The following is a 27,930-nucleotide window of genomic DNA, read 5'->3' as shown; positions in this document are numbered from 1 at the left end:
TGGGCGTTGAATTTCCTCGCTACCCAAAACTTGCGGTTATCTGGGTTCCGGTTGTTGACAGGAGCCGCTACTTCCCTTTTTGCTTCGTACCAGCCCCCTACGCATGCTCTGAGCTCCCGTTGGCCAGTCGGCGGACCACAGTTTTGTTTCCATAAGACTACATTACCCAGAAGGCCACAGCGAGTGGGCGGGGCCTCCTCTCCCCGGGAGGGAGGGGAGCGGCGCACCGAGCGGACGCTGAGCCTGTGACCTCTTTCTTTCTTTTATTTAACACAAAACTGGTGTGTTCATAAGCAGGGCTCCGCGGCCGGGCCGGATCCAGTGCGGACGGGCCAGCTCGGCCTGGCCCCTTGGAAGGCAGGCCGAGCCGCACTAGAAGAACGAGTGAGCCCCTCCCCTACCCCCTCTTCTGGAGTTTGGAACTGTCAAGCTCCAGCTCCCACCCTCTCTCCAGGTTCAAGACTCCTGCGCGGCCCATGCCGCGGGCCCGGCGGCGCTCGGGGGCCGAGACACGCCCGCCTGGCCCGTGAGGATCTGCACCAGCAGGTCGGTGGCCAGCATGTGCGACGGCTCCTCGAAGCCGATGGTCAGCAGCTGCTGGTAGTCCCCGGGCGGCTGCGGGCACAAAATCCTGGGGGCCAGGGACAGACAGGCCAGGACGTGAGCGTCCCCTGCCACTCGGGAGCCCCTCCCCTTGAGCGAAAGGCTGTGGCTGAAAGAGGCTTTGTTTCAGCTGGGGGTGGGAAAGTGGTTTCCTTGTTGATGAGAAACCTAGAGGGTAAGGCTCTGGGAGGCTGAGCAGTTTTATCCCTGACCTGGCTGACTGCTCAACGAGCTGTGTGTCCTTCGGCAGGTAACTTAACCTCTCTGAACACCTGTTTCCTTTGTAAAATGGGGCTAGTAGTATAGACCTCAGTGGGTTGTTACATGAGTCTGCATAAACGCTTTTCAGGGCACAATAAAATTAATTATTATCAATGGTAACAGTGTTGAGGAAGGCAGATGGTCTCTGGTTGGTTTCTGTCCCTCCCTCCGATCCCACCCACCTTACCATTGCCCTTGCTCCTACCATGAATAAAGGTCATCCTCGGCTGGTCCTAGGGGCATCCATCGGCCGATGGACCACAGCTTCTGAATCTGGGGGCAGGAATTGGCGGGACTCTTGCCTGTGTCTTCCCATGTATCTCTATAGCATAGGAAGTAGCTGGGAGGGGAAGGGGCAGCAATGAAAAGTGAGCAGTGAGTAGTTTCTTGTTCTTCTGTTTGAGGGCTTTAATTTTAGAGGTAAAGTGGAAACTCATTAAAAGGTGCCTTCAGGTTCTCAGGTAGGCATGTGACAATACTGAGGCCTTTTCTCCCTGTCAGCCTACTTTTTTAAGATAAGTACTTCTATTTTGATGGGGGCATCTATATATGTATGTATATTTAAGGTGAGGATGACCTTGCAAAGATTCTTGAATTCCTGCTTGGCTTTCCACTTTGGTGGTGGTTCAGTGGCCCAAACTGGCATTCTCCCATAGCGAGGGGGAGGACTTGGATTCTGATAAGGGGACTCACTAATCCACGTGGGAATCTTGCTCCCGGCTGCTGGGCTCTGGGGTGGTTTCCAGGTTCCAGCGCATCTTCTTATAGAGGTATCGGGGGAAGCGGCTGGCGGTGTAGGCGGCAGGGGCACAGTATCTGAAGATGGACACCTCGTGGGAAGGACTGATGGTGAACCTCCCGCAGAAGAAACAAGAGATGCTGGCAGGAGATTCAAGAGTAGGGAATGAGGCTATGCTCTGGGCTCCTCCACCCCTGACCCCAAGCCAAATCTCTTATGCTTTTACCTTAGGGGGTCAGTCTCCTCCAAGTTCACGAACCCAAATGAGGCATACATTAGGACCAGCTGTTCCAGGCGAAGAGTGAGTTGTTGGGAGATCTCCAGCAGCTGTATGGAAGAGGGGGCATAATGAGATTAGTTGGCCTTCCAGGAGCATCCTCCCCATCCCCCAGGCCTGAGGGATGTGAAAGGGACATCAGGGTCTGGGAAATCTGCTCCACACACACCCCCTTTCGGATCAGCTCCTGCAGGGCTCCATAGACGGGGGGCACGCTCCGAGCAGCTGCCTCCAGGTACAGGAAGTAGGGCTCACACATCTGCAAGAAGGTGGGCATGGCCTTTGCCAACTGTTCCTTCTGCACTCGGTCCCTGCTGAAGGGAGAAGCGGGCCTTTGCCTGAGTCCTTGGCTCCCCCACCAATTTCTCCTATTCTACTCACCCCTCCCACCTGTATCCCTGGCCTGGATTCCCACTACGAACAAACTCCTGCAGTGTCAGGCCTTTCTCAGAGGACCTTTCAGGACCACCATCATCAAAGACATGTGAAACACTTGTTAAAATGCAGACACCTGAGTCCCACGTCTGACTTTGACCTACTCCTGTTCCCTGGGTGAAGCTCAGAAATCTAGGATTTAAACATCCTCCCAGGGGATTCCAATGGACATTGATCCGTGAGCATCACAGTCCCCCTTCCCTTGGTCTGGGAATCATATTATCCTCTGAGGTCTCAAACTGGTAGCCAGCAGGCCAAATCTGGCCCAGATAGGTTTTGTTTAGCCTGCCCAAGGTTCGAAACTTAAGCCAACAGTTAAAAAATGGGAGAAAAGTTCTAGCAGTTTGGCAACCTCAAGAGCCCACATAATAGTCCGCCCTCCCTAACCCCAAATTTCTACACAGTTCTCATAACTCTGAACTTCGGTTGCTAATCAGCTAGTGTCATTTACTTCGTTTAGCTCCCAATGCAAACCTAGTGTATTTCGCCCATTTTGTTAAACCCTCCTCTTTCTCATCCATGGTAGAATCTAGGATTCCGTCGAGCATCACCTGTAGAGCAAGTAGCTCTGGAAATCATCTGCCTTCTTAAGCAGGTAGCAGAGCTGTTCGGTGATGGGGCTGAACATGGTGTCCAACGGCAGGCGAGGAGGGGTGGGCCGGGGGCCTGGGGCCAGACGCTCCGGTGAAGGCGTAGAGGTGGAGACCTCGGGCAGCTGTCCCTGAACACCGTTCTCGGGCTCCGCCTCGGGTGGGTTCCCAGGTCCGCCAGGGGGAGGCGACCACGAGGGGTCTTCGCAGGGCTGTGCCCCAGATTCCAAGTCGCCCAGGGGCGGCGTTTCCCCAGAGCCCGCGGGGAGCGGCCCCACGAACCACTGTTCTGTTGCCATCGTGCGGCAAGAGGCGGGGACCACCGGAGCTCTTTAAGCCTCCGCTGCTCACATTGGCCGCGGGTTCGACCCCGCCCAGGGTACCTCAGACCTGCCTGGCCTGGGAGCGCGTCCCTCCTCCAGTTCAGCCCAGCCTCGACCTCCCTGCCGGCGCCGCGTGGAAGGAGTTCGCCTCATTTGAATTTCAACACGCCGGAGGGGCGCGCCGCTCTTGCCCGCGCTGCGCGGCAGCGGCGCCCCGCGCACACGCGCGCTCCCGGAACCTGACCGTGGGGTGCGCCTCCGGGGGAGGTGACCTGGGCTGCTGCTGGCGCGGCGGTATCCTGGGGGCGCGGCCTGGGGCCAGCGCATTTCACTCTCGGAGGTGGTTTCCTAGGGAGGAGGGATCTTCACCGCGCGTCAAACCCCCGGGGTTGCAAGTATAGAAATCAAGGAAGGCCCCGCCCCGCTCGCTGACTCTGACCCCCAGGCCCTGGAATCTGTATTAACAACAAAACCTCATGGAATTGAGAAACTGCATTAAAATTTACTAGGCTCTTGTGATGTAGTAGTTGTCACTATTACTAACAATAAAAATCTTCACTTGGAAAAGATTTTCCCATCTCATGATCTCATCTGATGGCCCAGTCCCTCCTGTCCCTTTTATGAAAAAGACCTTGAGGACTGGAGACCCTACCATGGGCCCAGAACAGGCTTCTGCCCCGCAAGTTGTAGGCTGGATTCTTTGTTAACATGCAAAGGTTATCAGATACAGAGGTCTGAAGCCAAATACATTAATTATACTTAAAGACGCTGGGTAAAGAATGACAGGTGTCCGACCCCACCCTGTGTGACACTGAGCCAGCATCTTTGCAGTGATGAGCCAGTTGCCAGGTCTATAAAGTGGTTTTTTTTTTTTTAATAAGCTTTGTCTCATGGGGCTCTGGTGAGAACCAAGAGAATGCTCATAAAACCTAGAGTTAACTGCTAGTCACTTAACAAATATTTGAGCACCTACTGTGTGCCCAGGGACTATTCTGGGAAAGGAAAGATGGCAGAAGAAACAAATAATCCTGTTCTCCTGGAACAGTTACTGTCAAAATTACAGCCAGCTCTGAGGCAGCACCACTCACTACCTAGTCTCCCTCCTCATACACCTTTGTCCTAAACCAAAGACTCCTAGGGGGCCGGGGTGGCTCTTCTCCTCCCCAGACTACTTTCATGAAATGGACTCCATGCCATTTTCTTCTTCTCTCTTTTTTTAAAATTTTATTTAAAAAACCTTCGGTGCAATATTAAAAAGCAATACGGCCAGCTGGAGCGACAATGAACAGAAAGAAAAGGGGAGGACGGATAGGGAAGATCCAGGGACCCCTTTCCCAGCTGCTACCAGGGGCTGGAGGCCAGGGCCAGACTGGGGAGGGGCCTGGGTGGTGGGGGAGAGAGGAAAGGCCACCCACCAAAATGAACAGGCAGAATAAAACACTGATATAGGAAATATCTGGCTGAACTGAAGAGGATCTAGGGAAGATGGGAAGCCCCCATTTTCTTCCCCCAAAATGTCCTAGACTGGGTTGGCCGGGGCAGGGAGGGGTTGGCCTCCTGGGGTGAAAGGAATAAGCCCTGTTCCACCCCATACTCCTTTGTCAGGGAGTACAGGATGTGCCCGGGGGGCCAGAGGCGTGTATATTGGGGGAAAGGTGAGTAGGAATGCCCCCTCATTAGAATCTGTTACGAGGCCTGAGGGCGTTCCTGGTCCAGCTCCCAGACTCTTGGGGGTCTTGGGTGAGATGGAGACTGGAGTGGGTCGGGGCAGGGGTGTGAGGCTGGGCGCTCAGCCTAGAAAGCCGTCGGGATCGTCCTCCTCAAAGTGGCCTTGCTGCAGCACCTTGATGTGGTGCTCGTAGATTTTCAGGGCTGGGCCGAGGCGGATGGACAGGCCTGTCAGCACGTCTGTGCGTTGCATGAGCAGCAAAGACTTGCCATCGATTTCCTGGGTGGGACAGAGGAGAAAGGTAGAGAGAGAGCAGGGTCAGAATACACCCCCACTGAGACCCTGAAACCCTGGGGCTAAGTTGAGGGGGCGAAACCCACCTGTTCTTGGAAAGCTGTGGCCTGCTCTGGGAAGCCAGCCTCGGTGAAGTACTCTACCACATCTGTCACCGTCCACTCCACAGGATCAGCCGGCTTCTCCTTGCGCCCGGAACTGCGTTGGAACAGAGGAAACCAGTTGAGTATTGACGCTCCCGTGGCTCTGTCACACATACCTGGGCAGCACCCCCACCCCCCACCCCGCGTCTCAAACATTGTAACTTACGGACAGCCAAAGGGGGTCCCATCAGCCCCAGGCAGGGCTGGTTTTCCTGGGGGCAAAGGCACGGGGGATGGGGAGTCTGGCCCAGTGGCAGCAGAGGCTGGGAAATAAAAAACAGATGCCTGTGGTTTTGTCTTGGGGCTCGGTTCGTTCCCACCAGCCACTCCCCACCCCCAGAGGGGTCCTTACCTGATCCCCCTTCCTTATTCATGGCGGCCATGGAGAACACTTGACGGGTGCCACTGCCTGGCGCTGGCCCGCGTCCTTCATCCTGGCCCTGGTGGGGTCCACAGGGCGTCCACTCCTTGACCCTCTCCTTGGCACTCTGAGGGCCGCGCTCGCCATTAAGCTGGTGGTGTTGGGGACCTGCAGGACGGTCTCCCTCGGGCACCTCGGAGCCCTCAGACACTTCATCTTCATCATCTTCATCTTCGTCATCTTCATCCTCCTCTTCCTTCTCAAGCACTCGCTCTTCTCCACCCCTCTGGTGCAAGAGAAGGAGGCCCGTAAGGGCAGTAGCTGTTCTAGCCCTGGGCCCGACCCGGGGATCCAGGACCAAGCGGACTGCCTCACCACCACCTTTAATACCAACACGGACTAACTTTTACACATCCACTCCGTGCCAGGCTCTGTGTTAATAAAGCTCTCAGTAGCCAAATCTCACTAAACTCGCTCAACAACCCCAAGAGGTCGCTACTGTTATTAAGTCGCGTTTTACAGCGGAGGAAACTGAGGCTGGCGAAGATCAAGTCACTTGCCAAGGTCACCACCCGCCGAGCCCGCAGGGAAGAAGCGCAAAGCCCCGGCCGCCCGCGGCCCGCTTCCTCCTGGGACTCTCGCCCCGCCACCAACTTCGCCAGCACCTGCCCATCGCACGGCGCCCCCCTCCGTGGCGCGCTCACCTTGCTCCGCGACGCGCGGGCGCTGGCGGCCGGGGGCACCCGCCCGGGCCTGTCCCCGCGGGGCAGCGCGAGCGCTCCGAGACGAGTGCGCTCCAGGCGGCCCCGAGCCGCCGCCTCCTCTTCTAGCAAACCCTGCACGCGGCCGCGGGTCAGGCGGCCGCCGGCGCCGCCGCTACCCCCGAGGTAGCGCACGACTTCCCGCAGGCTCACGGGCCGAGCCGGGCCGCCGGCCCGCGCCGCGCCCCCCTCCGGCGGCTGCTGTGGCTGCGGCGGCGGCGGCGGCGGCTGCTGCTGTGGCTGTGGCGCCGGCGGCAGCGGCGGCTCCCGGGCGGCGACGGCGGGCGGGGGGGCGCGGCGCGGGCCGGCCGGGGGCGCCACTGCCGGAGGAGCGGCAGGCGCGGGCGGCGGCGCGGCCAGGGGCGCGGCCCGCTGCGCGCGGGGGCCCGGTTGCGCGGGGCCGGGCGAGGGGGGGCGCTGTGGCGGCAGCAGCGGCGGCCGCGCGGGGCGCCCGGGCCGGGGCGGCGGCGGCGGCGACGGGCGCGGGCGGTGGCGGCGGGGCGGGCGTGGGCGGCGGCGCGGCGGCGGCAGCGGGGCCCCCGCGGGGGGCGCGCGGCGGGGCCGGCGGGGTGGCTCCGCGCCGGGGCGGCTGGACGCGCGCCGCGTTGCGGTACGAGATGCTCCCCTTGTAGCTGACCCGGAGCACGGCGCGTTGCTGGATCAGTTTCTCTAGCTCGGCGCGCGTGCGCTCCGGCTCCGGGCCGTGCCGCCGCCGCACCATCCGGCAGATGCGCTCCAGGTCCGGCCGCGCCTTGCGCGAGCGCAGCGAGTCGATGGTGTCCAGGATCCACTCTTGGTAGTGCGGGGAAGCGGCGGACGACGAGGCAGCGGCCGCCGTGGTGGCGGCCGCCGCCGTCTCCGGCGGGGGTAGGGCCGGGGGCCCCGCCATGCCTCCCGCCCGGCCCGGCTGCACCGTGCGCGCTGCCTCCCTCCCAGCGCGGCGCCCCCCTCCCCGGCACCCCTCCCTCCGCCGCTGCCCGCCTCCTCCGCCTCCCCCCCCGGGGGGCGCAGCGCCTCAGCGGAGCGGCGGCGGCGCTGCTGTTTCTTTGCAAAAAAAAAAAAAAAAAAAGAACGAGAGAGAGAGAGGGAGCGAGAGAGAGAGAGAAAAAACAGTGAGAGAGAAAGAAAAGAGAGAAAAAATATGCACACACTCACTCACTCGCACGCACGCACACACAGACCCGCTTCTGCTGGGCGCGCGCGGGGCCGGGGATGCGAGGAGGGAGGAGGGGAGCGCGGCGCGGCCGGCCCCTCCCCGCCGCCGCCGCCGCCGCCGCACGCGCGCCCTGCGCCCGGGACACTCCGGCCCCCCTTCCTTCCCTCCCTCCCTCCTCCCCGCCGCCCGCCTTCCTCCCTCCCACCCCCACGCGCCCGCTTTTAAGGTGGAGCCCGGGCCCCCCGCCCGCCCCCTTTACCCTGCGCTCTCGCTCACTCCGGCTCGCCCCGGCCCCCCCTTACAACTCCCGCGCGCTTTTTAAGGAGGCGCCGCGGAGTTGGCGCCGGGGCGGGGGCGGGGGAAAGCGGCGGGCGGGGGAGGGGGAGGGGAGCGCCGGGGGGAGGGGAGAGGGGGCGGGCGGGGCGGGCGGGCGGTGCTCGGCCGCCCTCCAGCCATTGGGCGCGGGACCCAGACGTCCCCGGCGCCCAGCCCCCCTCTCCACGCCTCCCCGGCGCGCTCCGCTCTCGGGACCGCACTTACCGGGAACTCGCCGCCCGCGGGCCGGGCCACTGCACTAACCCGGCGCCGCAGGGACCTTCGGACCACCGCCGCCTCCGCGCCCCTTGGGCGTGCTTGGCCCTGCGCGGGGAGGGGGGCGCGCACGGTCTCCACCACCCCATACCCCCCCTGCCAGGGCCGCCCCCGCCGCCGCTCGGCTTCCCGGCGCGCCGGCCCCAGCGTCTCCCTAGAGCTCCCGCCCTTTCGGCCTCTCGTTGGACGCAGAGGGGGTGCGCCTCAGAATGTGGGGACCCCTAATCTTGGGTCAGAGGGCAGTTTGGCGCCCCCTTCTCCAGCAGGGCGGAGGGGAGTGGCGGAATTCCAGCTAAACCCAGCTTTACAAGGACTCCAGGCCAGGTGCTGATCAGCTTGGACGCTGGGGTCCGAAATTCTCTTTCCAACCCCCTGGGGGTGCGTGGGTGGGTGACCGAAGTCAGGAACACTAGCGACACTTTTTTTTAAACAAAACTTTATTGATAATAGTTTTCAAATATGTTTACAACAGCACACTGTTCAAGAGGAAGTTGCGTCCTTCGCAGCACACAGGTTGAATCACCCCCGCGCCCACCCGGGGTCCCACCCCAGGCCTGAGAGCTCCTCCTAGGATGGGGAGAAATGATGAGTGGAACAAATGTGGGGATGAATGGGGTGACTCCCGACTTTTCTATTCAGAGAGAAAAAACCACAAATGGGTGGTGGCAGTGGTGGGGGGGGGGGGAGAACCGGTGATTGACAGCTGACAGCTAAGCAGAGGAGGAGCGCCCAAGATGGGGGGTGGAGGGCGGAGGCTGCTGGGTGAATAAAATAAGCAGTCCCTCGCAGGAACCCTGGCCTTGAACCCGGGGGAGGGGGCGCTCTACCTCCTTCTGCGGTGATTGCCTTCCCAAATGACAGGAAGCTGGACATTAAAATCTAGCTGAGAATAAAATCAAGGAGTTTGGGGAGAGTGTTACTGGGAGGGACGACCCTCGGCTCGGGGCTTCCCCTCTTGTCTTTTCAGGGGACGACTCCTCTTTGGCAGGGAGAGGGGCAGCTGCTTTGTCTGGGTCCCGAAGCCCAAGAGTGAAGACAGGTCTGTTGGGAGCAGAACAGAGTAGGGGCTTCCTAAAGGGGCTGAGACCCTTCCAGGCTTGGCAGGGGATCCTGGGGAAGGGATGGGGGGAGGAGGCAGGAGAGATTAGCAGCTTGGGGGAGAGGTTCGAACCCCAGCTCCTTCCTTTACAGTCAGTCTGCTTCCCAGTTTTTGTTAAAAAAAAAAAAAAAAGATTTGAAGAGGAGGGGCATGGGAAAGGGTGGGAGAGGAAGGACGGAGGGCGGCATTGGTGGAACTTAAATAAGATTGTAAATTGTATTTTTAAAAAAAATTATACCAAGTGGCCCACTGAACATGTCACTAAAATCTCTCCTTCCCTGGCAGGATTATTCTGAAGGCAAGGTTGGCTTTTCATTCATTCGCCATTACAGAGTGGTGCCTGTCGGGTTTTTTTGGGGGGGAGGGGGAGGGGTGGCTGTAGTTAAGTTTGGGCCCCTCTTGCCACACCCTGTCCCTGAAACCAGGGAGACCTGGTCTGACCTGAAGAAGGGAAGAACTGAGAAACTCATTTAAAACAGGCAGAAGTGGGCTGGGGTGGGGGGCTGTGGAAGGAAGGCAAAAGCAGTGGGTGGGGAGGCAGGAGGGCAAAGGGGGTGAGGGGGAGCAGCTGGTGTTTTGACCCAAATACCTGGACTTCCTGCTCCCCCTACCGTGGAGGGTGGGGCTGGGCGGGTTAAATTAGATGCAAGGAACTCTGGGGCCCTCTGGCTGTTCAATCCAACCCTCCCACCCCCCCACCAAAAAAAAAAAAGGAAAGAAAGAAAACCCATGGGGGCACAGGCACACCCCTAGAACTCAGAAAACTCCTTGCCACACTTCTCATTGATAGAGACTCGGATCTCTTCCTCCTCATAGTCGTCAAAGTTACTTGTGTCCCCAGGGCCTTTAAACTTTGGTATGAAGGGAGCTTCCACCTGGAGAGGGGTCAAGAACCACTCAGACCTCAGCAGTCAACATAATCATCATTACAACAATAAATGTGAATGGGTTAACACTCATAACATAACTTACTTTGACCCAGGCCTGAGCTTAGCATTAGTGTGGACTCATCTTAAAAATCTTATAGAGACTTCCCTAGTGGTCCCGTGGCTACAACTCTGTGCTCCCAAGGCAAGGGGTCCAGGTTTGATCCCTAGTCGAGGAACTAGAGCCCACATGCTGCAACTAACAGTTCACATGCTGCAACTAAAGGCCCAGTGCAGATGAATAAATTAAAAAAAATAATTTTATAGCCAACACATTGATGGGCAAATTATTAATACTTTCCAGAGAGAGTAGTCTCCTGCCCAAGGTCACAGAGTGGCCAAATGACTCTGCAACTCTGTTTCTAGACCCCAACTGCTCTAAGTTGCCACATCTAGATTCACCCAGAGCCTGAAGGCTATTTTTAGATTCCCCTTCCCTGTTCATCTCTCCATTGGTAATACTCCTCCCTTCTCCCCAACCCCCCAGAGCACCTGAGGAAGGAAGGGGGTGCCCTACCTTCCTCTGGTAGATGGCAATCCAGTCAGTTGTGGCAAACCACTTGTGGTTCTTGATATCATTGACCCCATTCTTGAGGTTCCCAAAGCGCTTGGTGAGGTCCACTTGTAGGAGGTTGCGCAGCAGATCCTTCAAGTCAGAGCTGAAGTGGGATGGAAACCGCACCTGGAGAGTGGATAACACAGAAAGACTGAGAAACTCCTCTGGAGTTTGGGGAGCCCAGCACACTGCCTTCCTCACCCAACAGTCTTATTGGGTGGAAGACCCCAAACTGGATTGTGTGTTGGAATCCCATTTAAAACAGCTTGTTGGGCCCACTGGAGTTTCTGATTCAGGAGATCTGGGTAGGGCCTGAGAGCTTATATTTCTAGCCAGTGCCTGGGCTATGCTGATGCTGCTGGAAAGGGGACCACTTTGAGAACTGCTGCAGCAAGGTAAGAGCTATGATGTTCCCATTTGATTTTTTATTTTTCTGGCCTCACTGTGAGGCTTGTGGGATCTTAGTTCCCTGACCAGGGACTGAACCTGGATCCTTGGCAGTGAAAGCAGAGACTACCTACTGGACTGCTAGGGAATTCCCGAGGTTCCCATTTTACAGAAGAGGAAACTGAGGCTTGGCAGGGTTAAACAGCTTCCCTAAGGTCACACTGAGGAGCAGGACAGGTTGGTTCCATATGTGGGGTCTGATGGACTCCAAAATGTGCATCCTTAGCCACAGCTTCTTAAGGCAGCTCTGCTGGGGTTGGGGTACTTCAGAAATATTCATGTTTCAGAGAGAAATAATTGTTTTTCTATTTCTCTCTCTCTGCATAGCTAAGGCTCTTCCATTCTTTAAGGCTCAGTGTAACTCTTCCAGAAACTTCCCCCAAATGCTTTGAGGCTACAGCCTTGTATATAAGTAGTCAGTGGATTTACAGCTGCAAGAACTGACTTCAGCACCGCTCTGCTTCTTACATGCTGTGTGACCTTGGCCACCACCTTAACCTCTCTGGGCCTGTGCCTGCCTCTCTGGCACGGGGCAGATATCCCAAGGCTGCATGAGGGAGATAATCCCACTGCGGGTGCGTGGGAACTGTAAAATGCTACAAAGAAGGGAGTCAAGCTCAGCTTCTCCTCTCCCCCTCAGAAACTTCTTTGACTTTTTTTCTCCCCACTCTGGGCCATTTTCTTGGCAACCTCTATTCTGCCTTGTGGCAGACACCTCATCTTTCCCTTTTTTAACGACTCCACTTTGTAGTTGGTGACTCTCTTAAACCTCCCTGAGAGCCAAGTGGCTTGATTCCCCAGTTCTGAGATGGATGAGACTCAGAGAAGCACAGATATTGGCTTGAGGTTTCAAAGTTGATGGATGGCAGAGCTGGGACTTAGAACCAGGTCTGCCCACCGAGGCTGAGCTGGGAGCCACTTCCACCACTTTCTGAGCCAGGTGGAGGGATGGCTGGTCCTCCAGGGGAGGTGGGTGAACCGAAGGCAGACTTGGGGTTCCCAGCCTCTTTCGGGACAACGGTGCTGTGTAATCCTGAACCAGACATGTCCAATCTCTGGGCCTCAGCTTCCTTCTCCCTCACAGTGCTGTACGACTCAGGGGGTGCACGGGGCAGTAGGTACTTAATGCACTCTAGGGCTCTAACAGTTCAGCCACCCCTTACCCACATCCTCCAACCTAGAAAGTCTGCATTTGGGAAACGAGGTGGGGCTATATGTCCTGGGTGACTCCCTGTAGGGCTCTAGGGTAGTGCTTGGGAACTAAACACCCTTGCTTTTCTGATGTCAAACTTATGGAAACTCAGGCTAAGAGGGTCACACAGAGGTGAGATGAGCCTCATGTCAGGCAGGGCAGGAGTTTGAGTGAAGCCTGGGGTTTTGGAAACCCGTGGAGTTTCGGCACTGAAGGTCCAAAGATGAGTGAGGCTGTGTGAAGTGGTGGCCTCAGTGTGGTGGGTGTGTCTGGTATCACCACCTGGCCCGACTTCATCAACTTCTAGATTGTTCTTTTGGTTTTTCTTTGGTTGCCCCTTGAGGTATGCGGGACTTAGTTCCCCAACCCAGGGATCAAACCCAAGCCCCCTGCAGTGGAAGCAAGCGCGGAGTCCTAAACGCTGGGCCATCAAGGAATTCCCGAGATTGTTCTGACAGTGATGAGCAGGGCTCCACAGTGGGCAGGATGGTCTTAGGGCTGAGTCCCCTACATCCGGGCCTCACCTTCCCAGAGACAATCTTCTCGTAGATCTGGATGGGCTGGTCGGCAAAGAAGGGCGGGTAGCCTGCGGCCATTTCGTAGATGAGGACCCCCAGGGCCCACCAGTCCACAGCTTTGTTGTAGCCCTGGAGGGAGAAGGGTGAGGTGCAGGTGTGAGGAGGAGGGTTAGGAGGGGCGCGGGCGGAACAGGCCTCCGGGTGGTGGGAGGGCTTGGGAGGTGCCTACTTTACTCAGGATGATCTCGGGGGCCAAGTACTCGGGGGTCCCACACAAGGTCCAGGTGCGGCCTTTCACACGCTTGGCGAAACCAAAGTCTGTCACCTGCGGGCACAGGACGGGCGGTTGGCTGGGAGGGCGGGAGGGTTCAGGCCGGGGCCGTCTGGGGCTGCCCCCTCGCCCGGCCCAGTGGGCACCTGAATGTAGCCCTGCTGGTCGATGAGGAGGTTCTCTGGCTTCAGGTCCCGGTAGATGAGATCAAGCGAGTGCAGGTACTCAAAGGTCAGGACAATCTGGGCGGCGTAGAAGCGTGCGTGGGGCTCACTGATGGAGATAACAGAGGAGGGGATGGGTGAGTGGGAGTGGCCATACCCGCGGCACCTGCCCACCCTAGAGCAGTCCAGCAGGTGGGCCTGTGGAGCTGCCTCCAGCCTAGGTGATCATGATGCATCAGCAGATGGAGAAGGGGAATGACAACACACTCCAATATTCTTGCCTGGGAAATCCCATGGACAGAGGAGCCTGGCAGGGCTACAGTCCATGGGGTTGCAAAGAGTCAGACACGACCGAAGCGACTAAACAACAAGGAGGTGGATTTGTCAGTTTCTCTTGTGTGAGTACTCTAAGAAGCTAAATAATGAAAAGCCTTATTTTGTGATTAAAAAAAAAAAAGCACCCACAGAGCAACCTTCTTCATCTACAGCCCCAGACTGGAGACAGCCCATGTGTCCATCAGCAGAGGAATGGAATCACAGGTTGCAACAGATTCATACAATGGGATCGGACCCAACACCACCACCAGGACAAATGAGGAATATACCCAACAATGTGGCTGGGTCTCAAAATGATTATGTGAAGCAAGAGAAGAAAGGGACAAAAGAATATGAACGGTGTGAGTCCATTTATATCAAGTCCAGACCCAGACCAAACGCACTTATGGTGTTTGAAAGCCAGAAACGACGTTGGCCTTTGTTGGGCCGGTGATTTGCCTGGAAAGGAATTCGAGGGAATTTTCCAGGATGATGGCTACACACATATGTGCAGCTGTCAAAACTCATGGAACCGGGTTTTGAAAACCTGTGCATTTTATTGTACATAAAATGTATTGCTAAATAAATAAGTAAAATAAAACGAGAGCATAAATTTAAAGGACATAACATCACCCACTCACGGGGTGACACCTAAGTTACTGTGTTTGTTTTGTTTCATGGTAGTTGAGATACTGTAGATTCAGATTCCTCAGCTCAGGGGGAACGAGAACCCACCGGAACCCCGAGAGACCACTTCCAAGGATGATGCCCATGGACAGCCCCAAGGTGGTGGGGTGGGGCGTCGGGCTCACCTGAACCTCCCGATCCGTCGCAGGTGTGAGAACATCTCCCCACCGGGCACGTACTCCATGACCATGTATAAATTTGAGTTGTCCTGCGGGAAGCAGCAAGTGATCAGGGCTCTGCTCCCCAAGCTCCGGGCCCCATCTGCAGGCCTAGTGCCCTGGCCCGGCAGGTGTTCAGAAAGTGACAACCACCATCCTGGCTCCCAGGCGGAGCGCGTCCCACGTGCCAGGCGCTGTGCTCACCAGTTACCTGTCTCATTTCCTTCTGCCTGAGAGAAACTAGGGGCAGCTGTCATCCTGCTCACGGGGGCCCAAAGTGAGGGCCGGTTAGGGGTACATGAGGGAACTGGCCGGCATCGGGGCTGCAGTCAGAACTCCATGGTGGCTCATGTCTGTGACTGTCCTGAGCAAGGCTCTTGGGGCCACGGTTTTATCATCTGTCAACTGGGACCAGGATGGGCTACAGAATTTGTGGGGCCCCCCAAATAAAAGTGTGAGGCCCCTTGTTAAAAAACTTGATTACAAATTTCAAGAAGGTGGCAGCAGAGGCTTCAACTAAGTGCAGGGCCCTTGTGACTGCAGGGGTCACAGACCCTGAGTGGCCTTTCCCAGCTCTCGCAGTCAAGGCTTAGGATGATGCCCAAAACAGCTCACACAGGGCGCTCATGCTGTGCTTTGAATTGTTATGGCAGCCCCAAGTGGGGACTGCCACGATACCCATTATACAGATGAAGAAACCAAGGCTCAGGGGAGTAAAGTCCCTGGCCAGGGTCACACAGCCAGGAAGAACAGGGCTGGCACTGGAACCCAGGCTGAGTGGCATGGCTTGTGGCCATGTGTCAGGTTCTTGCTATAAACGGAGTGATGATTTTGAGGGACGTTATCCAGACTGAGGGACTAGCCCCAGGTTATCAAGCTAGAGGCTGGCAGGCCCAGTTGAACTTGGGGCTATCAGAGCCCCAGGCTGATTTTCACGCCCCCGCCCCATCAGTGGACAGCCACTGGTGGTGATCAGCCTGGCTCCGGCTCTGGGAACCCAGAGGCTGCACTGCCTGGCAGCGGCCCCGGTCTGCCGCCACTGGAACCCCACCTTGAAGGAGAACTCGAGTTTGACAAGGAACGGAAAGTTGACCGCCTGCAGGATGCGCTTCTCATTCAGGGTGTGCTCAATCTGTTTCAGCTTCACCACCTGCAGGAGTGGGAGGGGAGAGTGGAGAAGACGGGGTGTGAGCGAGTCCTTTCCCTCCTGACCACCCAAAAAAAAGGAGAGGTGCCAGGGCCGGGCCAGGTCCTTCATCTAGAATTGTATGAGTGGGGACTTCCCTGGTGCTCAAGTGGTGAAGAATCCGCCTGCCAATGCAGGGGACACGGGTTTGATCCCTGGTCTGGGACAATGCCACATGCCATGGGGCAGCTAAACCCATGCATCACAACAAGTGAGCCTGTGAGTCCCAACTACTGAAGCTCACATGCCCTAGAGCCCATGCTCCGCAACAAGAGAAGCCATGGCAATGAGAAGCCCGTACACCACATAGCAACTAGAGAGAACTCCCACTCGCCGCAACTGGAGAAAGCCTGTGTGCACTGCACAACAAAGACCCAGTGCAGTCATAAATAAATAAATAAGCTTTGACCTAAAACACACACACACACACACACACACACACACACACACACACACACACACACACACGCTGTTTTAGTGCCTGGGGACTGTCAAGCCCTGGGCCAGGTGCCTGTCCCCACATGGCATGCAGTCATGCAATTCAGGGCAAGAACACATGAGTCACCAGGCCACAGGGGTCAGAGCCGTGGTGGGGGAAGCTGGGGGCCTGTGGATGCCCAGATAAGGCACCCGGTGAAGTCTGAGGAGTCAGAGAAGACTTCTTGGAGGAAGGGGCAGCTGAGCTGAAACAGAACATACAAGCAGAAGGGGCACCCAAGGGGTGGGGGGTTTAGAAATACCTTCCTTGCAACTAGAGCGCACCCCTCCCCACAATCCACCTGAACCCAGGGCTAATTCCTCCTCCGCCCTCAGCCATCCCCAGCAGCCGCCTCACACACTGACAGGAATCCTGAGGAGGATGCACTGGGAACATGCATGTCTGGAAGTCCAGATGCAGAGAAGGGAAGTGTGGTGCCCAAGGTCACATGCAGCTAGTCAACCTCAGACCAGCTTGTCACACGCACGCAATCTGGCCCCTCGGTCAGCTCTGAGCCCCACTGCAATGGGGCTTCTTCTGCTTTGTTCACGACATCCTCTGGGTCTATACCTGCACTGTCCAGGACAGTCCACGCTAGCCACGTATGACTGCTGAGTACTTGAAACCTGGCTGGTTGACTGACAGATGGAGTTTAAAATGCAAAGTATCTTGGGGCTTCCCTGGTGGCTCAGTGGTAAAGAATATGCCTGCCAATGTCGGAGATGTAGGTTTGATCCCTGATCCGGGAAGATCTCACCTGCCTCAGAGCAACTAAGCTCACGTGCCACAACTACTGAGCCTGTGCTCCACAACGAGAGAAGCCCCTGCAATGAGAAGCCTGTGCACCACAACTGGAGTAGCCCCCGCTTGCGACAACCAGAGAAAAGCTTGAGCAGCCACAGAGACTCAGCAGAGCCCAAAAAAGATGTTTTAAACAATAAAAGTCAAAGTATTTAAAATGAAAATTTAAAAACTGATACTCAGTGCAGTTACTGGGCAACTTTCAAGCCTGCTTGGAACAACTTGGGCTATGTGAACCTGCTTTTTCAACTTGTCTTTTTCTTTTCTTTCTAGTGAAAATGAACCTCCAAACGAAGATGTGTTCTAAGTGTAAAGTACACTCTGGATTTCTAAGACTTAGTATGGAAAAAAAGAATGTAAAGTGTCTCATTAATGATATTTATACACTGGATACATATGTTGAAATGATAATATTGGAGATATACTGACTTAATTACAACACATTGTTAAAATGAATTCCATTTGTATTTTTTTAAAGCTCTTAAAATGAGGGTTCTAGGGAATTCCCTAGTGGTCCAGTGGTTAAGACTCCATGCTCTTACGGCTGAGGGTCTGGGTTCGATCCCTGGTCAGGGAACTAAAATCCCACAAGCCACTTGGGCAAATAAATAAAAATAAAACGAGGAGTCTAGAAAATGTACAACCATTTGTGATATATTTCCTGGACAGTGCTGCTGTAGAGCATTTTGTCTGGCAAAAATATTTACAGAAAGGAGGTCTGTGTAGACATCACTCCCCTCATGCTGGAAAATGCTTGGCTTTCTCGAGACAGGCTAGGTGTCTGATGCCGCATCCATGCTGGGATTGACACTGGTGGCTCCCGGGGAGGGGAAGCTTTCTGAAGGCAGCATGGTACCCTTCCTGCCCCCAGGTCTGGCACGTTATGGAGGTGCTCCAGGCGATGACCACTGCCCAGGCAGAGCCCTGGTAGCCGGGACCCGGGCCGTGTCGCAGGGCCAGACTCACCTTCTGTTTGTCGAGGATCTTCATGGCGTAGTGGTTCCCGGTCTCCATGTGCTTCACCAGCATCACCCGCCCGAAGGAGCCCGTACCCAGGGTCTTGATTCGTTCAAACTGATCCAAGTGGGCTGTGTTCTGCAGGCAGAGGGCTCTGGAGGGTCAGGGACCACCCCAACCCCTGCAGCTTGCGCGGCCCAAGTTTGGAGTGTCCCCTCTGCCACCAGCAGAGGGGGCCATGGGCACCGGGTGGAGCAAAGCCGGTAAGGACGGGGGCGGAAAAACAAGATGGCAGAGGGCGCATTCCTTAAGGCTGGTGGCAGGGTCCGGATCCAGCCCTGGCCAGGGGCCCAGGAGCTGCTGGCAGCTGCCTGGGGGGGCAGGGGCCACCCGTTGGAAGGGGGTGGTGGGGTGGAGGAGCCTGGCAATGTGTGATCCGGTGCCCCCATGAGCATCGATGGGGTTAATGAGGGCAGGTGAGGTGCCTCTACAGGGCCCCAAAATCCTAGCCATGTCACCTGGATGTGGTTGGGGGTGAGGGGGCCGTCAGTCACACCTCCCGGGACTCTGTACCCAGGGGGCTTACCTGAGCAGGATTTTCCCATTTTTTAAGAAAATCTTCTTTGGCTTTGGCTAAGAACTCTTTCACTGAAACAAAGAGAGGAAGACAGTGAGGTGAAGACCCCATGTTGCTGGCATGGGCCCAGGCTATTCCTGGGGAGATGCTGATTTGTGCTAAGTGGGGTGCAGTCGCCTTAACCTAGAGCCTGACCTTCTCCCTGTGCCTTTGGGTGTCCTGGCTGAGTCTGAGGGTAATCCTGGGTGGGTGGCGGGGCCTGATCTGGGCTGGGGTATGGGGCCTCTTTACTACAGACAGCTGGGGTCCAGTCTCAACTCTGTCTACAATGGGGGACAGGGCGACTTGGGGGGTTACTCTTGGTGGGGGGACAGAGAACAGTGCCCGGGCCAGCCCACCCCCACTCGCCCCAGTTTTGACCGACATTCCAGGGCCAGGGACGACGCCAGCCGAGGTATTTATAGCCTCTGGATTTGGCGGCTCCTCTGGTCCCTTCTCTGGGGAGGCCGGCCCGGGTGGAGGCCTCTGGGGCTCGGGTAGCAGGCGCCCTTGGGGGGTTCAGCTGTTGCCTTGGCCCCCAGCTGGCTCCATTCCCGCCTTTGCCAATGGAGGGCCCCTGGCTCCTGAGCCGCTTCAGAGAAAGCCTCGCCTGATGCCTGCCCGCTACAGGCCCCTCAGCAGCCCCAGGTGAACGCTACCATCCAGCTAGCATTGAAGATTTCCCTGTGGACCCTGGGCTTGCTACTTTGTGTCCACTCTCTCCTTTGGTTCACTTGCCCCCCACATTCCTTTTATGGGTTCTTCCCATTCACCACCCCCCTGAACTGAAGCCTGAAAACAGGCATTCCCACCAGTGTGGAGCAGCACCCCGGCAAAGTAGGTAGGGGCCAGGACTCTGGGATAAGATCAAGTTCAGCTCCTGACCTGGTCCCTAAGGAGCTGTGTGACTGACCTCTGGGCCTCAGTTTTCCTTATCCGTAAACTGGGGATAATAATCGTAATGCCCCAGTAGGGTAGTTGTAGGGACTAAAGGAGTTAATCTTGGCAAAGGGGGTTTGGATGGTGGCTGGCACAGGGTGTAAGTGCTATGTAAATGTCAGCTATTAATCTTGCTGTGAAGTATTTTTTAAGTTTTTGGGGCCTCATGGCGTGGCAGGCAGAACTTCCCTGATGAAGGATGGGACTCGCGCCCCCTACCTGCAGTGGAAGCGTGGAGTCTTCAGGGAGGTTCAAGTGTATTTTAAAATAGAGGTATAAAATACAGGTAGAGCACTGAATGCTCAGATCTTGAATGCATGGCCTGATGGACTCTAGCAGTATGGACCTGTCCTTGCAACGGCCCACCTGGGGCCAGCCGTGCTGCTGTTCGGGACCCTCTCTGTGTGTCAGCTCTGTGACACACTCAATGCTTTCCACGCTTAACTCCTACACTGATGGCTCAGAGCTGCTATTACTCTTATTGGACAGATGAGAAGACTGGCCTCTGACCACTTTCCAGACAGTCCCTCACACCCACGAGATTAAGTGCTTTGTTTCTGACGGGTCCCAGGGCACCAGGGTGGCCCACGGACAGAGCTATCCTCAACCCTGATGTCCCTGGGACGGTTGCCACCCTGAGAGGGTCCTGCACACTTGTACTTTGGCTTTGCCTGTTATTTGCCTATCTCACCCGTAGGCAGTGCCAGGAATGCCCACAGCCTTGTGGGTAGCCACACCCCTCCCCCCATCAATCCTAAGACTCTCCCTCAGTGTTCCAAGAGAAGAGCCTTCTGTGGGGGGCCACAAGAGTGGCAGATGGAGGACAGATAGTTGGCTAGGAAAGCCCTATGAAGAATGACTGGGCAGAGAGGGGGCAGTCAGGAATGGCCGAGGGTCCTCGCTTGGTATGCCTGGCTGAGCCACCAACTTGTCTGAGAACTCTCCGAGCCTGGGGGCTGCACGGCTTGCAAGGGTTTCACTAGCGGAATCTTTCTTGACATACGACACCTTCCTTGGAAACCTCCAAACGTACACGCTGAATGCTGGATGAAGGTGGGCAGGGGGGCAAGGGGGTGAAGTACCCTCTTGGGACTCTACCGTCATCCACCCAAGAAGGCAGAGAGGAGTGCATTTGAGAGGACTCCAGGAGAAAAGCAGGTCCTGCTTCTTCTTTTCCTCTCAGTTGTCCCTGAGAAATGCCACATCCTGTTTTTTCCCAACGTGGTGGGTCAGCGTCTCTGTCTGTTGGTACCCCACTAAGAGGCTCCACAAGGACACCTTGATCCTGACACAGCCTTGCTCCGACCTTTCCAAAGTGCGGGAGGGACCAGGCTATGTGCGCTCTCGTCAGCTTGCCAGATTTGGGGGTGAGGGACAGGGTGTGGCAGTGGCAGGAAGAGAGGGCAGATAAAGAGGAATAATGATGGGGGGAAAACCCAGCCAGGAGTCCCCATACTCACCTCTGCTTCCTGCCTCTTCCAGCAGAGGGTACAAGGGCGGGGAGTGGAGTGGGATGGGGTGATCAGGGGCCCGTCTGCCCGTGGCCAGGGAGGCTCAAGGTGCTGGTTGCGGCTTAGGTGCCCAGAGGGTATGGCGCAGGTAGCCCAGGAGGCGGACAATCAGATGGCCCCAGAGAAGCAGCTGCAGCCACAGCTGGAAGGTGGTCTCTGAGTCCCCATCCCAGCCTCTGCCTGACCCCGGATCCATCCCAGGCCGCCCTGACTCTCCCAGGAACAGGGAAACCAGGAATACAGCAGAGTCTCTGAGCTGAGTTCCTTGGGAGGGCCTGGGGGTGGGGGTGGACAGGGGAGGAGGAGCTGGTTGCTAGGGAAGCGTTTAAAGGTACCTGCTCCCAGCTGGCCAAGGTTGGTAAAGGCCCTCCTTGGCAGCAGGTGGTGGGAAGAGTCTCCTGAGGGTGTCCCTCCTGGCTAGCCTGCCTGCCCTGGGGGCGGGGTGCTAAAGCTAACTTCCTGTTCCAAGGACTTCACTGCTCCCTGCTGCCAGGCCCTGCCTTTCTCAGTGGGTGCTAGACTGCCCAGAGGATGGCATCCAATGTGCCCAGGGCAGTGCCCACTGGGGAGCGGAAGGAGTTAAGGCTCAGGCCCAGGCAGCAGCCGGGGCCTCCCTGGGGGTCAAGGAGGCCCCAGAACTCCATTAATTAGCTGAAAGAGCAGCTGGAGAGAAAGGCGGAGGTGGGGGGGGGGGGGGCAGTTACAAACACCCTATCTCCTCCCGCAAGTGCTCTTTGAAGCTAGAGCCCTCAAATTTGGCTACTTTGAGAGAGAAATGGGTAACACTAACTCAGCCCTGCTCCTGTGCAGGGGCGGAGAGGGGCATGGCATCCCGGGATGTCCTTGGCCTCTGTCAAACCTTGCCCTGTGCTTGGCTCTGCTCTCAGCCCAGAAAGTCCAAACCGGAAACGAAACGCTAAACCCAGGGGTGGGGGAGGGGGAGGCAGCTTTGACTATCTTCCTCCTTCTTTCCAGATCCCCAAAAGAAGTGCAGGGTCAGTGGCAGCTACTTATTCCCGGGAGTGCCCGGCAACCTCGGCCCCTGCTGACAACAGGAAGTGCCAGAGAAGGGAAACCCAGCTAGCTGCTGTCTTTGGAGACTGTAGGCCTGGCCTGCTCCTGTTTCCCACAGGAGGGGTACCAGCTTCCACCCTGGTCTGGATTCCATTTGGGCTCACAGGGAAAACAGCCCTCAAAAAGCCAGGGCCCCAGCAGGAGGCAGGATCCCAGCCTCAGATCTCCTCCCCCCTCCAAAAAAAAATCTCAGGACCCTCTTTTCCTTGAAACCTGCTCGTCCTGGAGAGTCTGCGGCAGGAAAGCCAAGCCGTAGGCTAGGCCACCCCCTTGTCTGAGTTGGACCTCAACACTGGACTGGACCACTGCCTAGTACCACCTGGACTCCATCACTGAGCTGGACCAACCCCTACTCTGAGCTGAACCCTATCACTGAGCTGGTCTAACCCACGGCCTGGTCTGGGTCAGATCCCCACTCTGGGTGGATCATCCACCCCACCCCCCACCCCCTTGTCTGAACTAAACCACCCATCTCCACTCAGGGTTGTTTGGAAGGGTTTCCAGGGCCAGTCAGGGGTCCACAGCCTTTTCCTCTCCACTTGCTCCCTAAACTCTACTGTAATCCCTCCTTGATTTGAGGGTCAGAGAGTGCCTGGGAAGTTGCTATAGCAACAGGGCTCAGCCTCACCATCGTTAGGGTTGGAAGCCATCACTCAGTCTTCCTCTCAAAGCACCGGGACTACGGTGGCTGGGAAGGCTCATGAGACCTGCTGCACCAGCTTAGCTACTCATCACCAGAACCCTGCCTATAGAGGGAGCCAGGGAGTAGTGGGGTGGTGGCAGGAAGAGAAACCCAACCTGGGAGCCAGCGGGTGCAGGGGAGGGGCAGAGAGGACCCTCAAGCTTCTTTAAGCCCAGGTGGACGTAAAGGAAACGTGTCTTGGCAGGACCCTCTTGGGCACCTGTACAACTGCCAACACACAGACGGTGTTTGGCCCTCTCAGGCTTCTGTAGTATGTTACGAGGGCCACAAGTCTTCCCATCTATGGACCTCTTGGGGGCAATTCTCATTCTCAGCACGTGAATATTCTGGTCTCTGGGAGCTGGGGTAGGGGTTGGGGGAGGTCTGGAGGGCTTCCTTTTACCAGTCCTGTACCTTCTTCCATGGACTAGCTCTTAGGGGTACCTTTTTGGGCAGGGCAGCCAAGGCTGGAGCCCCAGTTGGCACCCGTCCCCAGGGCCTCTTGGGACTAGTGCCCTCTCTCAATTCCTCTAGCTTGTTCAGAGCCCTGAGCTTGATCTTGTTTTTCCTCTGCCCTCTTAGCATCTTACCCAGGCCACCACCAGTGGCTTTGGCATCTTTGGGTACAGATTTCCCCCTTCCTTGGTGGCGCAGACGATAAAGAATCTGCCTGCAATGCAGGAGACCCGGGTTTGATCCCTGGGTCGGGAAGATCCCCTGGAGAAGGGAATGGCTACCCACTCCGGTATTCTTGCCTGGAGAATCCCATGGACAGAGGAACCTGGCGGGCTACAGTCCATGGGGTGGCAGAGTCTGACATGAGTGACTAACACTTTCCCCCACCCCATTCCCGGGCTGGTTCTGAATCCCTGCTTTCTTGAGAGGAGGCCAAGGCTGTCCTGCCCCAGCATGGAGACAGCAGCACAGGGGGCTGCAGGATGCCAAATGGTGCCTACTAAGGTTTGGCACGTTCCTTACTCTAGTTGAGCTGATGTCTGGCAGATAAAAGTCAGGTGCCCCCTGAAGGCTGGCCTGGCTACTTATCCCCACTCCCACCCCATCCTAGTTGTGGGAGAGGGCAAATTTTGTCTAACTCCAACCTCTCAGAATCAGAGCTTTGAAGCAAAGAGGGGCTTCTTTCCTCATCCTCTTCTTCTCCAAGAGCCCCTGCAAATCGCTGGAAGGAAGTACAGCTTAGGGTGTTTCCCAAAGTGTGACCAGGTCCCACTGGCTGGGGACGAACTGATGTTAAGGATATTTTGCCTTTCTAGTTACATTGTATTTTAAGGTGTACCAGAGAGAATATAACTGGTATAGCAATCCCATGATTTCATTTATATTTCTCAGGACGGATCGAAACTTACATCTGAACAAAAGTGAGTCAAAATTTTTATTTCAGTTAACAAAATAGAAGTGAATATAGTGAAAAATCAGGGGGCAGCTTGGAAATGTTTGAGTTGGGAAATTCTGGGGTCCAGGAATTTGGCTGGTAGATGGAAATGGATGTGAATCCTGCTTCTGTGGCATCATCTATGTCAAACTCAGAGAGCTCATTTGTAAAATTCAGGTAACAGCCTGTTATGAAAAATCACTCGAGCAGATAGATCTATGGAGACCATTTAGCCTGGCACATCCTAGCTGCCCAGTAAATAGTGGCTCTATTTTATCCTGATAGTCCCTTCCTGGGTGTCCAGCCTGTACTCTGAATTACCGGTTCCTTCCAGAGCTTCTGATCTTTTTCTTGGGAATCCTTTTCCCTGTGTGGCTTTGCCACCCCACCTCTCTCCACTGCATGTGTTTGATACGCCTTGAAAGTTTTCCAGGACTATGTCATCTCCCCAACTTTCAACTGAGTCACTGAAATATACAACTGCCTGCCTCTACCTTCCACCTCCGGGCCGGCCTCACCTGCTGGGGGCCCGGCCCCTCCCCCTCTGTCTAGTCCCCTCCAAGCTCATGCCCAGACCATTTTTGGTCACTACCCACCTGCTCCTCTGTCATCAAGCGCTCAGCTACAGGCACTTGCCTCCCTGTCCCCCGCCCATCGGTGACATGTCAGGCTTCTCCATGGCTGCTCAGCAGCTATAAGTTCTGCTATTTGAATCTGGGTGGAAATAAAGTTCCCTGGCTTCCATGCTTGGGTCTTTCTGGGAGGGAGCATTCAGGGAACTCAGACACTGGGATCTGAGACAAATAACTGGGAAAGGCATATTTGGATGTGGCCATTCCTTTTCAACTCTATTTCTGGGTAACTGGAAGGGGATCCTAGTTGAGGCCCAACTTTAGGGCTGGAGTGATGACAATTTGAGAGCCAGATGACTTGAGGAAGGAACTCAAGACCATTTCTGAAGGCATTTCCAGATACAGAATCTCTTTCCCTGGCTGGCTGGAAAAGGCCAATATGATTTGGGGGCTGAGGGTGCAAACAGGGCCCCCTCTGGGTGAACCTTGGGGATGATCACAATCTGTCTCTTGGCAAAGCAAGTCATTAGATGTCACCCACTACTCTTCCCAACTGTCATCCCTTGAGTCCTCTTTCTCACCATCCCAGCTCTAGCTGAATGAGCCCTGGTAAACTCACTCTTAATCCCCCACTTTTCATCCCAAGCAGGTAAAGAAGCCTGAGGGACTGGGTGAATGATCAAGCCTCAGTTGTGACACAACCATTTATTGAGGGGCCCGCCAAAGAGCCTAGAGCTCACTGCACAGCAGGAGATGGGAAGGGGCTCTCTGCTGAAACCCCTCACCCCCAAAGCCAAGGAAGAGGACGCACGGAATTCCAGCACGATTGGCTCAAACCTGGCTTTGCAAGCACAGAAGCAGTTCTCTAGGTTCACAAACAGTGTGAGACCCCAGCCGGGGACAGACGCTTGCTTGGAGAAGGAAGCACAAGCAGAGAAGCAGTGACTGACAGGATGAGAGAGGGGCAGAGGGACCCAGAAAGATCCTGTCCCCCATGCCAAGTGACACAGAAGGGAAAAACAATGCTGGAGGTGGCTCTGGGAAATGCTCAAGGGTGGGTTTGAAGGGGGGCTGTGATAAGGTGAAGAGGGGAAGGGCAGGAGAAAGATGGCGGGGGCTGGAGGGGGGAGGGGTGTGGTCACCAAGTGGCCAAGGTGCCTGTCGGGTGGAGGCAGACCCCAGAGCACTCCCAGGCCGGCAGAAGCCTGGGTCGGGGTTCGGCAGTGGGTCTCATCTGTGGAAGAGGTGAGTGAGGAAGTGGGGGATTAGAATCTGCGGAGAGGGACCAGGAAAGTAGGGAGTTGGGTGGTGATAGGGCCCCATGTGGGGGCCCAGCGGTCATACGTGCCATGGGGTGGCAGTGACAGCTGAGGGGGGAGCACAGTCTTTGCAGTGGAGGGGAGGTCTTTGGCAACGGGGTTCCTACGAGGTTTTCTGCGGGCCCTGGGCCCCAACCTTGGACAGGCACGGGGAAGGGGCGCCTGGGGGTAAGCAGAGAGAAATAGGGGGGCGTGGGGGGAGGGGCCAAGCAGTGATGGACAGGGAGGAGGCTGGCAGCGCGAGGCCGGGATCGGGGTCACGGCCCGGGCACTCACCGCTTTCTTGCTCGCTGCCCTTCTTGGCGGCGGCGGCGTTGCCCATCGCGGCGGCGGCGGCGGCCGGGGCCGGTCCCGGAGCTGCGGCGCGGCGGGTGCTGGAGGCGGCCCGCGGCCCCAGAGCACGCTGGGCGGCGGCAGCGGCGGCCCCTCGGGTTGGCTGCGCTGGTTGAGGCGCCGCGACCCCCGCCCAGCCCCTGCTTCCCGCGTCTCTCCGCGCCCTCCCGCCCGGGAACCTCAGCCCAAGTCCGCTGCTGCTGTCCGTGACGCCCCCGCAGCTCGCAGCTCATTGGCCTAGGCCGCCCTGACTGACGGCGCTACGCTGCCATTCATTGGCCCTTCGCGACCCTCCCGCGCTGCCATAGGCTCTCGGCCTCATGACGCGCTCCTAGGACGCTTGGCCACTCGAGCGCTTGCGAGACCCTAACCGGGCGGGCCAACACGTCTGATTGGTGGAGGCTTCCGACAGGGCCCGGGGTCCGCCCAGCGAGGCTGCCAATTCGTGGAGGCGCGCTGTCCCGCAAGCCCCGGCAGAACGTTCAGTGTCAATCCCTGGGTGAGAGGGCGGGGCGGAGGCGCAGTCTGCTGCCCCGGCGCGCCGGCGGACGCTGGCTGGCGGCCGCGCAGCGCTCTGAGGCCCAGGAGGCGGTCCAGGCAGGCGTTCGCCCGGCCCCGTGCGCGCCGCAGTCCCCCGCCCCCGTTCAGTGCGGCAGCGGCTGCGGGCCAGCCAAGGTTGGCGCCTCGGCCCCCCCCCCCAACCCCAACCCCGGCGCAGCCGCTGTCCACCTGCCAAGCGGGGGAGGGGCGCGGCAGGCGCCGCGGGTCATAGGTCGCCGGGCCGCCGGCCGTCGTCATTCATAAGGCCTGGCGCAGGATAGCAGCACCAGGGTCGGGTCCAGGATGGGACCCTGCTAGAGGAGCTTCAGGAGGATGCTGGGCTCTGGGAGTGGGGCACTCAGTAGACACCTCTTTGCTGGGTGCCTACCCTGGCCTCATACCAGTAAGAGCTGGCACTTGTTAAATACATTACTTTGCACCACACTCCTTTCAAGTGGGTACTATTATCATCACTCCCATTTTACAGATGAGCAATCTGGGGCACAGCCAGATTGAGGATTCCCTCTGGGCAATGCAAAAGGAACCTCATCTCCTGGAACAGAGTAGCAAGATGCCCCTTCCTTCAGCGTGCGTGTGTGCATGATTAGTCGTGTCCAACTTTGTGACCCCATGGAATGTAGCCCACCAGGCTCCTCTGTTCATGGGATTATCCAGTTAAGAATACTGGAGTGGGTTGCCATTTCCTCTGCCAGGGGAATCTTCCCAACCCAGGGATTGAACCTGCGTCTTTTGTGTGTCCTCCAGAGGTAGGCAGATCCTTTACCACCTGGAAAGCCCCTCTTCCTTCAGGGTCCCCTTTAAATACAGACAGCGTGAGGACGGTCAGTTTCCCACCGCCACGTTTGTGACATTCGGGTCTGGCTCAGTCTATGCTGGGCTGGGGGTGGGGCGCTGCCTTGTACATTGTAGTGTTCAGCAGTATCCGCCCCCCCCATGCCAGTAGAGCCTCATTTTCCTCTGCTACCTGTGACAGCT

General features: G+C 56.9%; 4 protein-coding genes across 6 annotated transcripts; all 4 read right to left on the bottom strand.

The window, feature by feature from the left end:
• Nucleotides 1-255: 255 nt before the first annotated feature.
• Nucleotides 256-3,477, bottom strand: C7H19orf67 (chromosome 7 C19orf67 homolog). 2 transcript variants are annotated; one of them, XM_019963359.2, is made up of 6 exons: nucleotides 2,867-3,477; nucleotides 2,050-2,194; nucleotides 1,830-1,930; nucleotides 1,558-1,743; nucleotides 1,070-1,204; nucleotides 256-631 (listed from the first exon to the last, which is right to left on the bottom strand). In XM_019963359.2, the coding sequence occupies exons 1-6, from the start codon at nucleotides 3,202-3,204 to the stop codon at nucleotides 457-459; spliced, it is 1,080 nt and encodes a 359-aa protein (XP_019818918.2). In that variant the 5' UTR covers nucleotides 3,205-3,477; the 3' UTR covers nucleotides 256-456. The 2 variants fall into 2 exon arrangements, with proteins under 2 accessions (XP_019818918.2, XP_070648771.1); XM_070792670.1 differs by having other exon boundaries at nucleotides 2,050-2,191.
• Nucleotides 3,478-4,424: 947 nt separating this feature from the next.
• On the bottom strand, nucleotides 4,425-7,766 carry SAMD1 (sterile alpha motif domain containing 1). Its single transcript, XM_070792669.1, is given in 6 exon segments — nucleotides 4,425-5,176; nucleotides 5,278-5,389; nucleotides 5,501-5,597; nucleotides 5,687-5,981; nucleotides 6,400-6,873; nucleotides 6,875-7,766. Coding segments are annotated over 6 exon segments (1,608 nt in total). The 5' UTR covers nucleotides 7,346-7,766; the 3' UTR covers nucleotides 4,425-5,017.
• Nucleotides 7,767-8,621: 855 nt separating this feature from the next.
• On the bottom strand, nucleotides 8,622-26,601 carry PRKACA (protein kinase cAMP-activated catalytic subunit alpha). 2 transcript variants are annotated; one of them, XM_019964002.2, is made up of 10 exons: nucleotides 26,338-26,601; nucleotides 18,545-18,606; nucleotides 17,968-18,096; nucleotides 15,588-15,686; nucleotides 14,504-14,586; nucleotides 13,359-13,485; nucleotides 13,171-13,266; nucleotides 12,948-13,070; nucleotides 10,746-10,910; nucleotides 8,622-10,177 (listed from the first exon to the last, which is right to left on the bottom strand). In XM_019964002.2, the coding sequence occupies exons 1-10, from the start codon at nucleotides 26,381-26,383 to the stop codon at nucleotides 10,052-10,054; spliced, it is 1,056 nt and encodes a 351-aa protein (XP_019819561.1). In that variant the 5' UTR covers nucleotides 26,384-26,601; the 3' UTR covers nucleotides 8,622-10,051. The 2 variants fall into 2 exon arrangements, with proteins under 2 accessions (XP_019819561.1, XP_070648772.1); XM_070792671.1 differs by lacking the exon at nucleotides 26,338-26,601 and adding an exon at nucleotides 22,727-22,763.
• SMIM46 (small integral membrane protein 46) lies at nucleotides 18,545-22,720 on the bottom strand. Its single transcript, XM_070792672.1, has 2 exons — nucleotides 20,974-22,720; nucleotides 18,545-18,606 (listed from the first exon to the last, which is right to left on the bottom strand). Exon 1 carries the CDS (start codon nucleotides 21,218-21,220, stop codon nucleotides 21,068-21,070), a length of 153 nt encoding a protein of 50 aa, XP_070648773.1. The 5' UTR covers nucleotides 21,221-22,720; the 3' UTR covers nucleotides 18,545-18,606; nucleotides 20,974-21,067.
• Nucleotides 26,602-27,930: the final 1,329 nt, after the last annotated feature.

Source organism: Bos indicus, chromosome 7 (assembly GCF_029378745.1).
Source record: "Bos indicus isolate NIAB-ARS_2022 breed Sahiwal x Tharparkar chromosome 7, NIAB-ARS_B.indTharparkar_mat_pri_1.0, whole genome shotgun sequence".
NCBI lineage: Eukaryota > Metazoa > Chordata > Mammalia > Artiodactyla > Bovidae > Bos > Bos indicus.
This window is presented reverse-complemented; position numbering and strand designations above follow the sequence as displayed.